Source organism: Apodemus sylvaticus, chromosome 14 (assembly GCF_947179515.1).
Source record: "Apodemus sylvaticus chromosome 14, mApoSyl1.1, whole genome shotgun sequence".
Classification (NCBI taxonomy): Eukaryota; Metazoa; Chordata; class Mammalia; order Rodentia; family Muridae; genus Apodemus; species Apodemus sylvaticus.
This window is the reverse complement of record NC_067485.1, coordinates 54,380,498-54,394,609: the sequence shown is the minus strand read 5'-3', so window position 1 is coordinate 54,394,609 and position 14,112 is coordinate 54,380,498. Positions and strand designations below refer to the sequence as shown.

At 45.1% G+C, this 14,112-nt stretch overlaps 2 protein-coding genes across 9 annotated transcripts in view; one reads left to right on the top strand and one right to left on the bottom strand.

The window, feature by feature from the left end:
* Window positions 1–825: 825 nt before the first annotated feature.
* Window positions 826–13,422, bottom strand: LOC127665268 (translation initiation factor IF-2-like). Its single transcript, XM_052157736.1, has 2 exons — window positions 12,319–13,422; window positions 826–1,087 (listed from the first exon to the last, which is right to left on the bottom strand). The coding sequence occupies exon 1, from the start codon at window positions 13,420–13,422 to the stop codon at window positions 12,382–12,384; it is 1,041 nt and encodes a 346-aa protein (XP_052013696.1). The 3' UTR covers window positions 826–1,087; window positions 12,319–12,381.
* Wac (WW domain containing adaptor with coiled-coil) overlaps window positions 13,395–14,112 on the top strand; it is a 54,763-nt gene continuing 54,045 nt past the window's right edge. For 5 of the 8 annotated variants that reach the window (XM_052157732.1, XM_052157727.1, XM_052157731.1 and 2 more), the window contains exons 1-2: window positions 13,395–13,485; window positions 13,883–13,920. In XM_052157732.1, the coding sequence (XP_052013692.1) occupies window positions 13,445–13,485; window positions 13,883–13,920 (79 nt within the window). In that variant the 5' untranslated portion in view covers window positions 13,395–13,444. Of the gene's footprint in view, window positions 13,486–13,678; window positions 13,783–13,882; window positions 13,921–14,112 lie in introns of those variants that run through there. The other 3 variants (XM_052157733.1, XM_052157729.1, XM_052157730.1) reach the window with 2 other exon arrangements.

Below are 14,112 nucleotides of genomic sequence, written 5' to 3'. Positions count from 1 at the left end.
GTGCGAGAGGGTGCAAAGAGGGTGTCAGATATTGTGAGATCAAGCAGGAAAAGAATGCCCAGTAGAGATAGATATAACAAAATCATTGACAACCTTAAATTTCTTTTTCTTGGGGCTAGAAAGAAGGCCAAGGAGATGAACTATTCTCCCAGAGTAACAGAGTTCAGGCCCCAAGCACACATTATGCAGTTTAGAATTACCTGTAATTCAGCTCCTGTAACACCTCTGGTCACTACATTTATATGCACATACCTACACCTGCACACATACACACACAGGAGAAATAGCTTTAAAAGTGGAGATACAGGTATTCTGGGTGGGGTGATTCTTAGCTGTAAAGGACTGTTTGTCTACATCTTTTGTCTTTTGCATCTTTGACCACTGACAGCTAAATGTCTGTAATAACCCCTATTCTCAGGTTGCTGAAAACCATACGAGAGATACAAAGAGCTATTGCCCACCTCCCTCTGAAGCAGCAGCATCCTGAGGCAATCAGCATTGGTAAGCACAGAGGTGGAGGTCTGACTGACTCTTCTGAAATAAGAACAGAATACTGAAGCCTGTGAAGGCCACAGACAAGACTTCCAGGAAGTATGGCTGACTTGAGGAAGGGGACAGTCTCAAGGCAAGAAAGGTGGGGTCAAGAAATTTCCTAAAGTAGGATTCAGAAAGTGAAAGCAAATAAAGGGGGAAAATAAGCAAGAAAAGGAATAATGAATATAGATAATTGAAAGTGTATAAGGAGAGTAAAAATAAAGAAAATGACTTTAAAAATAGTGATCCTAGAAAGTCAGTAGCCTCTTAACTGCTTTCCTTTTTATTTTATTATATATAAAAGTACACTTGTAGCTGTCTTCAGAAGAGGGTGTCATTACAGATGGTTGTGAGCCACCATGTGGTTGCTGGGATTTGAACTCAGGACTCCAGAAGAGCAGTCGGTACTCTTCACCACTAAATCATCTCACCAGCCCGGCTGGATTTCTTCATTCTTTCTTCACCTCCCAATAGAGCTCTCAGTTCTGTCTCCAGCACCGTGTCTGCCTGCATGCTGCCATGCTTCCCACCACGACAATAATGGACTAAACCTCTGAAACCATAAGATAGCCCCAATTAAATGTTTTCCTTTGTAGGAGTTGCTGTGGTCATGGTCTCTATAACAATAAAACCTTAACTAAGACAGAAGTTGGTACCAGAGACTGGGGTGTTGTTGTGATAGGCCGGGCCATGATTTTGTTTGGAAAAATGGGGATTTTGGATTAGAAAAGCAGCTGAACACTTTAAGTGGGGACTAATGGGCCATCTCAGGAGCAAGGGAGACAGTGGTGCTGAGGGCGACTTGAACTGTGCAGGCCTGCCTCAAGGGGTCTCAGAGGAAAAGGAAATGCTACTATGTGTCCTAGAGATGGTTTTTTTTTTTTTTTTTTGGTAATATTTTAATGAAGAATGTTGCTGCTTTCTACCCTTGTAAAAACAAAATTTGCTAAAGCTAAATGAAAGTTTTGGATTACTGGCTTTTGCCAATATTTCAAAACAGCCTAGTGTGACCCTTGTCCTGTGGTTATTAGTGGCCACACTCATGAAGATCAATAACGCAGAGGTATAGGCTGAGCAAGGAAAATTGCAAAATGTACAATTTGCACCAGGAAATGGAATGGAGTTAAATCCTGTGTTCAAGGAGATAAACAGATTAAAGAAAATCCTGATGTCGCATGGCATAAACTGAGTGGTGACCTCAGGGCAAGATCCCATCCAGCTAAGATTCTAACAGGTAAAAAGGAATTATTTTTTTTTAAAAAAGAAATTTAGAGCCAGGTGTGATGGTACACACTTTTAACCCTAGCTCTCTGGAGGCAGAAGCAAGTAGATCTCTGAATTTGAGGCCAACCTGCTGGTTTACAGATCCAGTTTCAGGACAGTCAAGCTTAAGCATCGAAAGGGAATCCTTGAAAACAGAAAGCTGGTGAAGATATAATTGAAAGGGGGGGAGGTGGGAGGGGAAGGGGGGATCATGTTCCAGCCCCAACAAGCAGCAAGGATAGAAGACAGGGGTTATGGAATCGGCATCCAGGACTAAGGAAAACCTGTGAGACTAGGCATGTCAGGGGTGTCCCTTCATGAAGGCCTAGAAAGGCCATTGTATGAAACTGTGGAGGTGAAGCCTAGATTGCCTTGAAGAACCCAAAATGCTCGAGACCTGCCTGCCTCTGCCTCCCTCCCGAGTGCTGGGATTAAAAGTATGAGCCACCACACGAGACTCTGCTTCTTGATGGAAGATGCAGAATTGTGTACTCCCAGCCTTTGAGTGGGGGTTTTCAAACTGAACCTCGGGGCTAGCTACTATCTCTCAGCCTTTGAAGACCTGGCCCATTGTTCTCCAAAGAACTTATTGCTTCCTGTGAATACCAGCATGCCACTAGCTAACACCTGATGAGCTAGCCTGGGTCATTTCATTGTCATCAGCATTTGAAGCAGCTTTCTTCCCAGAGGTCCTGCCTTCAAAGATTTTCTTCTCTTTTGCTGCTCTTCCTGCTTAATTAAGCTATTCCTTATTTTCTTCATTCATTTCTCCTCATTTTCTTACCCCTGAAACCTGGATTGTCCCAAGATTCAAATTGTACTACTGGTACTTGTCTATTATTTCTCTAGGTGATAACACTCAAAACTAGCTGGATGGCTCACACTTAAGTCTGCAGCCCACACATCCTTAAACACTACACTCAGACTTACTCAGCAACATTACTCAGATGTCTACAGTACATTACCAGTTAATATATCCCAAATCAAATGACACACAAACAACCACACACACTCAAACACACTCCCCAAAAGAATCTAATCTCCCATAGACTGGTAAGTCTGTGGAGGCATCCTTGATTCTTTCATACTTTAGCCCCTTTAGCAACGGCTACCAGTTGTAATATAAAAGTGCATTGAGCATAGGCTTTCAGGTCGAAACCTCTGTTACCCGACCACTGGACCAGGAAAATAGCCTTCTAGTTTCCCATTTATTTTGTGTGTACACTTGATCTACTTCATTCACCACAGTAATCAAAGTGATCTCTTTAAAAAGTAATATCAGCTGGGTGGTGGTGGTACACGCCTTAAGTCCCAGCACTTGGGAGGCAGAGGCAGGTGGATTTCTGAGTTCGAGGCCAGCCTGGGCTACAGAGTGAGTTCCAGGACAGCCAGGGCTATACAGAGGAAACCCTGTCTCAAACCCCGCCCCCCCCCCCCCAAATATCATCATGTAATCCCAGCACATAGGCTACAGCAGGATGATCACAAATATCAGCCTAGATAACATGGCAGTTTTAGACCATCCTCAGCTTTATAGTGAGACCTTGTCTCAAAAAAACTAACAAAAACTTTGTCTCTTCCCAAACGAACACACCAGTGGGTTCCTATTTCAGAAGGTAACACTATAATGTGCAAGTGCTATGTAAACTGTCCCATCTGTGGTGTCATCTGGCTTGTCATTCCATGATTTGATTTTTCATTCAATGATTCACTTCTCTTTACACTGTTCCCTGTACTTCTTCAGTATACCAAAAAATGTATCTCCCTTAGAACTTTTGAACTATTGCTGTTAGAGGATATTTCTTTATTATACAGAGAGAAACCTAGTTGTTAGCAAAATATAAAAGTTTAAGTAGATACTGCACTTGTCAGATGCAGTTAGGTGTGTCCTGAGGTGTCGCGATTTGGGTGTGCCTCTAATAGCCTCTATAGATAAGAATGCTAAAATTGTAAAGTTCCAGGCGATTTTAAGGCAAGTTGCTTGGGAGAGGTCTTGTTTGTGGTCTTTGATGTATGACTGGAGACAATGGGGTGACCTCAAGCTACCCCACCCTAAAGGTAAAAGAGTTCAGCTCCTACTGACTTGTATTACACCACCACCATGAGGGGTGCTCGGCCTGCCAAGGGCGTTAATAGGAGCTACAGACTTCTTTTATAAGCAATTGGACCTTTGATAGACTGGATCCCCTTTTCTCGCCCCCTTCATCTTTCCCTCCCCCTCCTCCTCTCCCTCTGCCTCTTCTCATTTTTGGTTTGGAAGAGCCTTCATGGAAAGGGCTCCAGGTAAGATAGGATTTCTCTTTGTGTTTGCAGGAACCACAGAGAAGCAGCTCACTGGACACGGGTGAAGCAGTGTTCTAGGGAAGGGCTAAGGAGTCCTCTTGGCTTGCACACACCTCTTGGTGCAGCTAGCTCTGCGACACTTGTGGGTCTCACATCTTCGCTGATAATGGCTTTCCTGAGAGGCACAGCTAAAAATTTCTCCTGCTGTCCCTCCAGGTCCCTCTAGCCGAGCTAAGGCCTGACTGTCTCTGCTAGGTCGTGTTGCTAACATGACTCCACTGAACTAGACTGCTGGTCTATCTGTGAAGTGTTTGCGAGTGGATCAAGCTGCCACTGCCTATTAACCTATGAACTAAACTGCCGATTTCCAGACAACACAGGAGTTGCTCCAAAGAACCTTTTTAAACAGGTCCACTATTCCCACCCACCCCACCCGATCCTTTCTTCTCCACTCCTCTGGTAGGTGTTGGGCTACAAGGGAGGTTAAAGCATTTGAGAACCATCATTAAAAATATAATTTGACGCCGGGTGGTGGTGGTGCACGCCTTTAATCCCAGCACTTGGGAGGCGAGACCAGCCTGGTCTACAAAGTGAGTTCTAGGACAGCCAGGGCTATACAGAGAAACCCTGTCTCAAAAAACCAAAAACAAAAAACAACAAAAAAAAAAAAAAAAAAAAAAAAAGAATTTGACACCTTTAATCCCAGCATTTGGAAGGCAGAAGCAGGCAGATATCTGAGTTCGAGGCTAGCCTGGTCTACAGAGTGAGTTCCAGGACAGCCAGGCTATACAGAGAAACCCTGTCTCGAAAAACCAAAAAAAAAAACCAAAAAAAAAAACCAAAAAAAAAAACAAAAACAAAAACAAAAAAACAAAAACCCCCAAAAAAACCCAAAAACAAAATAGAATTTGAAAAAAAAAATTAAAGTTACATATTAACCTACCCTTTGGCTCTTTTTAGTCCTCTTTGTGGCTTTTACTTAAATTTCCTCTTGTCAGGAAGATCTTTTCTGAGATTTTTCTGAGAAAATCCTTAAACCTTTTCACCCCTAAAGCCTAGAGTGTGTCCCAGGATTCAATATCTACAACTGGCGCTTAACCTAGTTTTACACCATTTCCTATACAATATTGTTTTACACTAAAATGAAAGCTACCTATTAAATATCTAAAAATATTTAAGTGAAAAGCTAGAAAAAGTAACAAAATTATAGAAATCTCAAGAGAAGGTTTTCTAACTCCTTTGTATTTTTAAAAGAACAGGAGAGAACTGGATGTGGTGGCACTCACTTGTAATCCCAGTCCTAGGGTTTTATAAACTGAAGCACAACCCCTCACCCTGCCCTCCCCACTAGAAACTGCACTTGTTCTAGAGACTCTTCAAGGCCAAATGACTGATTATGGAGAATGAAAATGTTGCAGACCAAAGAAATTATCTGGGCTAATTTTAGGTACTTTGATAGCCAGTCATTATTCACTTCCTTGTCTGACCAAATGTTTTTGTGACAATTAAGTCCTTTAAAAATTCTTCCACTAATCCAAATCTAAGAATTGTACCAGATAGTATATGGCTAGCACAGACTTCTCCTTTGCTGTAACTTCCCACTTGCCCCACCAATACATTCGGTACACGCCTTGATGTACACGCCTTGATGTACACGCCTTGATGTATACTTTTCCTTGTTGTATACTTTTCCTTATTGTAACTAGTTTTTTCTTTCCATTAGGCTGGTTGATTTGGGTGTCTGCACTCTAAACAAGGTCTGTGTAGTAGAATTATCGATGGTAACTGAGCAGTTTATTATGTGTAGTAGAGTGAGATAGGAATTGAGCTGATTGCTTTATTCAAAGTTTTAAGTCCACCCAAGAAGAAATGATAAAAGTTGACAGCTCACAAGAGATTAATAAGAGAATTCAGAAAACTTCAAGAAAGGTATTAAAGGATTGGAAATAAAAATGTATAGATGAGCTGGGCAGTGGTAGGGAATGCCTATAATTCCAGCACTCTGGGAGGCAGAAGCAGGCGGATTTCTGAGTTTGAGGCAAGCCTGGTCTACAGCGTGAGTTCCAGGACAGCCAGGGCTACACAGAGAAACCCTGTCTCGAAAAAACCAAATCCAAATCCAAAAAAAAAAAAAAAAAAAAAAAAAAAAAAAGTATAGATGCAGTCTGGCAGTGGAGGCACACGCCTATAATCTGGGAGGCTGAGGCTGGTGGATTTCTGAGTTCGAGGCCAGCCTGGTCTACAGAGTGAGTTCCAGGACAACCAGGGCTACACAGAGAAACCCTGTCTCGAAAAACACCAAAAAAAAAAAAAAAAAAAAGGGGGGGGTAAGTTCCAAGGGAACCTAAGTTTTCACATCTGAACTGAAAAACTGAGTCAGATTTGGTGGAATTTGCAAGGAACTTTGAGTCACCCTACATACACAATAAAGCATATTCTGACATCAACAATTAGAAATATCCATTTGTAAGTGCAGCCCTTTCTACAAACACTGTTAAAAACAGACTTGACGGAAGTCTATATACCAAGCTTCGTGTGTTCACCTTTGTTTTCACAGACACTACATAACATTTCTACTGTATTTCTGTGAATGATGGTCTAATGTAGTTGTGCTTGTGCAGGTTATGACATGCACTCTGTCAGTTGGGGTTTTTTGTTTTTTGTTTGGTGGTTGCATTAATCTAAACCAGCCCTTAAATTTTCTAAAAATGACCAAGCAGCAAACCTTTCTCCATTTTCATTTCATTCTCAATTTTATACTTAACAAACAAAACAAAACAAAGGTTTATTTCATGTGTATGCTTGTAGGTATAAATGTGCATGACAAGATACCTAGTGCTGACAGAGGCCAAAAACTGTCATCAGGCCAAACTGGAGTTATGAATGGTTCTGAGCATCCTGTAGGTGCCAGCAACCGAGCCTGGATCCCCTGCAAGAGCAGAAAATACTCTTAACCCCCCAACCATCTCTCCAGCCCCAGTTTTCTACACAGGGTTTCTGTGTGTAGCCCTGGCTGCCCTGGAACTCACTCTAGACCAGGCTTGCCTTTAACTCTGCCTGCCTCTGCCTCCCAAGTGCTGGGATTAAAGGTGTGCATTGCCACTGCCCAGCCCCAGTTTTCTGTTTTTAACTTAGGATGCACTAATGTCACTATACTCAGGATGCCTAATATAAGGGAAGGGGTGTGCGTGAACACACAAGCACACACTTTTAGGATAATTTCTGAACTTAGAATTATGGTATTAATGTATATAGAATGTTACCTGTTACCTATATTGTCCCTTCTTTCCCTTTGCAACTGTATCTTGAGCAAAAATCTTACCCTGGCCCTTAGCCAAACCTTACAAAAAAGAAAGGGAGGTGGGGGAGGGGAGGGAGGGAAGGAGAGAGTAAGCTCTTAACCTCTGAGGTGAGAACTGTGCTTTTGCTTTGACAGTTTTCTTGTCTTTAAACTCGAAGAGGGTATTATTTTGTTTGAAAAGTGAATTATTTTGTTTGAATTAGATAAATAAGTGTGATTGTCCCTAACATTTGTGGTTGCCATCTATTTGATTTTTTAAAACCGGCCTTTTGATCAGTTATTTGGTTTTTGAAACAAAGTATCAAAACTGTAGGCCATACAGGCCTTGAACTTGAGGCACCCTTTTTGTCTCAGCCTCCTGGGTGCTAGGTTACTGGTACAAATGCTGTGCCCAGTTTAAAAAAAAAAAAAAAAGAAAACCTCAAGCATATGAAATATAACTGCAAGGAGAGGCTTTGGTTTCTCAAGTTGGTGGTAATTCAATTACGAGTAAAATTAGTATAACACCAACAAAATTAATATTTCGTAAAGGGAAATTAAAGCCTCTAGGATAGCAATGGATTGGTATGACCTATCCTGGATAGGAATAAAGTAAGTAATGCAGTTAGGAGGCCTCATAAGGAGGGTTACTTCCTGAGTGATGTGTTGGCAACACAGAGAAGTGCTGGCCAATCTTAATATTCTTCTCAAACTGAGAGCTAGAGTATGTGTATGGAAAAACTTCAACTCAAATTAATGGAAATTTCAGTCTCTGGTCACACAAATAGTAATATGCTACTGCAGACTATAATAACAGGTCTGAACTGGGAAGCTATCTTCATTGGTAGTGCCTGCAATGCCAGCATGAGGAGCTGAGTTCAGATCCCAATACAACATAAAAAGACAGGTCATGCTGGCTAAACTCGAATGGAGCTGTAGTATTGCCATCTCTGTCTTCAACTTCTTTCACTTATTCTATGGTATTTTTCAAATCCTCGTCCTCCCTAGGCTCTCTCCATATTGCCCTACCAGATTTTCACTTACTTGATAGTATTGCTTCCTTCATTCCAAACTAAATGAAGGCACCTCAAGCCTCTCCCGCTGTCTGCTCATATGCAGACTCACTTTGTGGATCAGTATTTATCACTAAAGTGGCAAACTGTCAGACACGCCACTCCAGGAAAGGTTGTTTGGGGTACAAGCTAAAGGGTGTACAGCCCATCATGTTGAGAATTGGTCTGTTCATTGGCAGGATTATAAGGTGACTGGTTTTTCTGTGTAGCTGCCCAAGGCTACATATGAATGGTTTACCGGGTTCTCTGGAAGAAGAGCTGGGATGGGAAACAGAGTGACAAGAGAAATACATGGAGTCAAGGCTTGATTTCCTGCTCAAGACTCTAACTTCATTTGGGATCTCACAATTTAAGCTTTTGGGGCGAGACCCTCCTCCCAAAGTCAAAAGTCTGCTCTGTGGGTGATGGCTCCACTGTTCCACACTGTTCAGCGGGTAGCCTGCTTGATTCTGAAAACTGTAGGTCTGGCAGATCAAAGGACTTCACCTTGATCCCAGAGGGAAAAGTTAGACATTTAAATTAGGTTTAAAGCCTGGTTGGTGGTAACAGCAGTGGTGCATGCCTTGGAGGCAGAGGCAGGTGGATCACTGTGAATTCAAGGGCAGCCTGGTCTACAGAGCTACAAAGTGAGTTCTGTGACAGTCAACATTATATTAGAGAGATCCTGTCTTGAAACACACACACACACACACACACACACACACACACACACACACACTAGAGAATACTGATGAGCAAAGTCCAGGGAATAGTTTTTTTGGGTCCAAGAGACAGGGAAGGGGAGGGGGAGAGGGAGGAGTCCAGTAAAAAAAATTCAGATCAAGAACAAAATAGGAAAGTCTTCAGAATAGTGTTTTTTTAACCTGTGCATCCAACAACCCTTTCATAAGGGTGACGTAAGATCATCAGAAAACACAGATATTTACAAATCGCAACAGTTGCAAAATTACAGTTTGAAATAGCAATGTAAATGATTTAATGTGAGGGACCCTAAGGGCTTTTTCCAGTCCCACACTCCTTACAGTTTCCCCCTCCCATCTGGAGTCAAGGCTAGGCCAAGTTCCATTTTTCTACCCACAGGTACATTCTTGAGTAAAAAATTGTCAAAAAGCACTGACTGATAGTTACCTGACTCTCTGGAAAGTCCCAGACAGAGTTCAAATGTGTGTCATGCTTGCTAGCCAATAGATTTAAAGGTCAATATACTTAGCCAGTAAGTTTGAATTGTAACCTTGCTGATGTAACCTGTGCCCCTAAAAAGTATTAAAACGGCTTGTAACAGCCATTCGTGGTTGCTTTCTTTTTCTTTTCTTTTGTTTTTTTGGATTCGGTTTTTTCAGGACAGGGTTTCTGTATAGCCCTGGCTGTCCTGGAACTCACCCTGTAGACCAGGCTGGCTTCAAACTCATAAATCCACCTGCCTTTGCCTCCCAGAAGTGCTGGGATTACAGGTGTGCGCCACCACCACCTGGCTAGTGGTCGCTTTCTTAGTTACTTGAGGAACTAATTGAAGGTTGACCCTGATGCACAGGAAAAGAAAACCTCCTGCTTTTGCACTGGTCTTCGTCTCTGTGTCTCACTCCAGGGCATCACTGACTGAGGGTCAGGGTCTTACATGTTTGGGGGCTACCACAACATGATGAACTGTATCAAAGAGTCAGCAGCATTAGGAAAGTTGAGAACCACTGCTTTAGAGGGAAAAGCAAATCAACCTCCCACCCCTTTCACAGATGGTAATTCATTTAACACATTTTAAGTTGACTTAAGTGATCCAACTGAGCAAGTAAAATACACCAGACAATTATCTGTAAGTGACAAGTTTGGTTTTGCATAGTGCAGTTTACCAGAGTGTTGTGTTCTATTCAGATGTAGAAAATTGGTAGTTTGGGAACGTCAGAAATTTCTTGATTTCTATTTTCTGGGGTAAGAAGCAAGATTAAAGCCTTTTTAGTTGAGGAAGCATTGGTAGGTTTAGAAGATGCTACATAGCTCATTAAAGAAGCAGGACAAATGGATTAACAGACCCAGGGGTTTGCCCATGTGCACTTCAGGAATCAGGAAAATAACTAACTTCACTTTTACATAGCTGTTTTTTTTCCAGCCAAGTTCAGCTGTCCTGTGGAAGTTATGTCTTGTAGAGAATTAACAGAATTGTACCATAGGCCATTAAGGAGGAAAGGAACTGCAATTATTTTCCAAGGAGTCATCTAAGCTAAGCAATGGAGTATTTATTTATATATATTTTTTACAGGTGCTAGGGACTGAGCTTAGACCCTCTGGAAGAACAACTAGTGCTCTAGACCACTAAGCCTATTTATCTCCTGCCATAGTCTTTTAAATAAGTATTCTTCACTCCCTAGTGAAGATATGCAACCTTTGTTATAATTAATAAAGTAATCATAAACACTATTTTTTCATTAACAATATTAAGACATGTAAGTTTCTAGTTCTGTTTTCATCAACTGGCCAATATGTAAGATAATTTTATGGGTTTGTTTGAAGATAAGTTCTTGAAAATAACAAACATTTACACGGCACTCATGGCCAAAAGCATTGAGAGTATAAATAATAAAACTAATCTAGTCCAGTTTTTTTTTTTTAAGACTTAGTAGATTCTTACTGTGTCTAAAACACTAGACAGCATCAGAACTAGCTCTGGTGGATATTTAAATAACAAGATCACTAAGACAAGCACGAGGACCGTGAAGTCCACAGCACTACATATAAAGTGTAAAGGACAGTTTACAGTATGAGACACCAACTAATGAGGCAGACAATGTCAGGGATGTCATTCTCACATCTATGTACATTGGACGCATGCTGATGTGGGGGTGACAAATGAATCGTACTAAGTTTGCAAACACAATGAGTATCAACCAATCCTACATCTGAACATTTCCTCCATAGCTCAGTGTTACTTCATCACAAGGGAACGAGGGATAAGAACGATGCCAGCCTTTAGAATTTCTGTGCAAGACATGTAATATTTTTTCCTCTTTCAACTCAGTGTTTAGGACTGGACCAAAGGACCCTTATAGAAGATCTGACCACCCCCATCAAGGGCATTTTAATTGTTTCTTGTATTTAATCTGTGCTAAAAAAAAAAATGTTACAAATGACTTATCCCTCTAGTTCTCCCCTGTCACCTCAGGCACCAACAACCTTTTCTTCTTAATTACTGACAGCTTTTGTTGGCATTAAGCAGGATTTTACTAGTTGCCATAATAAAATGCGTTAACTTTTTTTTTCTCCGGAGACAGGGTCTCTGTAGCCCTGGTTGCTCTGGAACTCACTCTGTAGACCACCAGGCTGGCCTCGAACTCCCAAGTGCTGGGATTAAAGGCTTGCTCCACCACTGCCCAGCTATCACCTTAACTTTTTTTTTTTTTTTTTTTTTTTTTGGTGTTTTTCGAGACAGGGTTTCTCTGTGTAGCCCTGGTTGTCCTGGAACTCACTCTGTAGACCAGAAATCTGCCTGCCTCTGCCTCCCAAGTGCTGGGATTACAGGCGTGAGCCACCACCGCCCGGCTCACCTTTTGACAAGTGGATCTGACAAGCCAAGACTGTTATCATTTAAATTTTTTTTTAGCTAAGATTTCAAGGTCTCTTCCCATATTACACTATTTAGAATTAACGTTGTAACTTTTTGGATAGCAAATAGTCTTTTCCATGCCCTTGCCCTTTTTTTTTTTTTTTATCCTTGAAGAGGTATTGTTTGCTTTCTTTATGTGTTTTATCCTGCCCCAGACTGTTTACTGCAATTCTTTCGGTTAGGCCCATGTTCCGGGAAATAATAATAAACCAGTTGACTGCTACCAAGGAAAGATTGTCACTGATAAGTTACCTCCCCATGTATCGCAAATAACTTAGAGCAACCTCACTCACTACACCGCACATTTTCTGTACACCCGTCCTCTCGAAACGATTTCCTTCCAGGGAGAGGAAGAACTAGGAGGGCTCCGTGGCGCCGGGCGGCTGGGCTCTTAAGTCTGCAGTGCCGAGGCCGGTGCCACAGGCGCGCGCTCCGCACTGGTCGGGGCGGCAAGAGCCGCGGTTCTGGGTTCTCCCGGTCGGACGAGGCCGACTTCCGCCGCGGCCCCGTCGAGCCTCCGCGACAACCGTCCCGGCCGCCCAATTAGGGGCTTTCCGACCCCCGCACGGAGCCCGAGGGGCGGGGGACGCGGCCGCCTCGCGGAGGGCACCCCGCCCCCGCCGCCGTTGCGCCTCTGGGCGCACGCGCAGCTCCCGCCGCTCCGCATTTGGTCCGAGATGGCGTCCCTCGCGCCCCACGGTTCTCCTCCCGAAGGTGGCTCCCACCCCGCGCAGCCCGGAGGCCCCGGGGCCCGCCTCCCGCAGGCTCCCGAGCACGACTACCCCTAAAGTGGAACGGGAGTGGCCGGATTCGAGAGTGAGGAAAGCAGCAACCGGAAGGGCTTGACGGGTCGCGGGGCTAGGAGCCCAGGCCTCAGAGGAAGAGGAGGGCGGGAGCAAGCCGAGGTTTGCCGAAGGCGGCGTTCTCGAGCCTCGCGGGGTGGGGAGGAGGGGGTGTGGCGGAAACTGCCGAGCTTTCCCGAAGGCGGCTGCGTCCGAGTTGCCCGGATGTAGTTGGTGGAGCGGCGGCGGCTGTAGCAGCGGCAGGAGGCGGCGAGAAGGACCCGGCGGCGGCGGGGGGGAGGAGGGCAGGCGGCGGCGGAGCAGGAGGAGGGAAGGTGCTGGAGGCGTTCGCTCTCCGCGGGGACCGGAACACGGCCTCTCGCCCCCTCCCCCCGCCTCGCGCTGCCGCCCCGTAGTTGGCACCTCTGCCCCAGCCGACCCTAAGCGGTGGTGACGGAGGGAGATGGCCCGGGACCGCCGGCGCCAGTAACGGGGAGGTGCCGCGAGCCGCCGAGGGTGCGCCGAGTCCTGGTGCCTGGGCTGCCCGCCGCCCGCCCGCCCGCCGACCGCGCGCGCGCCCGCCCGCCTCGCGGCCGCTCTCCCCCTCCCCGACATACACACACACAGCCGGGCATTGATGGTAATGTATGCGAGGAAACAGCAGAGACTCAGTGATGGGTAAATCGTCTTTTCGTTTCGGGCTGGACCGCGGCGGAGGGAGGGCAGGCGGACGGGCGGGCAGGCAGGCAGGCAGGCGGGCGGGCGGGCGGGCGTCCTTATCGGGAGCTGGCCGCGCCGCCATTTTTGTTGTTAACCCTGATCGGGATCAGTCGGAGGAGGCGCCGGGCCGGGCCGGGCGGAGAGGCGGGCGTCCTGGGGACCTGGAGGGCTTGGCGAGCGGGCTGCGCCTGCGGCCCGAGTCCGAACCCGGGCCTCTGAGCCCGGGGAGCGTCCGCGGCGCGCAGATCCGCGCTGGTACGTTTGACGCCGGCCCGCGGGGAGGGGCGGCGGGGAGACCCGCTTTCTTCCTTTCCCGCGATGTCTCACTGGACGGTCCTTCTTTACTGTTTTTCAGCTGTCACGACCGGAGGGGGGACTCTCAGCCTTTCCAGGTACCAGCCGATCCTGGGGTGAAGGGATTGATGGGGCTGGGGGGGGGGGGGGGAAGGGAGGGACTGCTACTCGAGCTCAGGCTTCAGAAGTCGCTACAGGCCCTTTGGTGCAACAAATCTGAAAGTAGCACCACTGGTCCGCTTAAAATTCGGTATTGGCTTTTAGTAGCTTTCTCCAAACGCATCTAGGGAC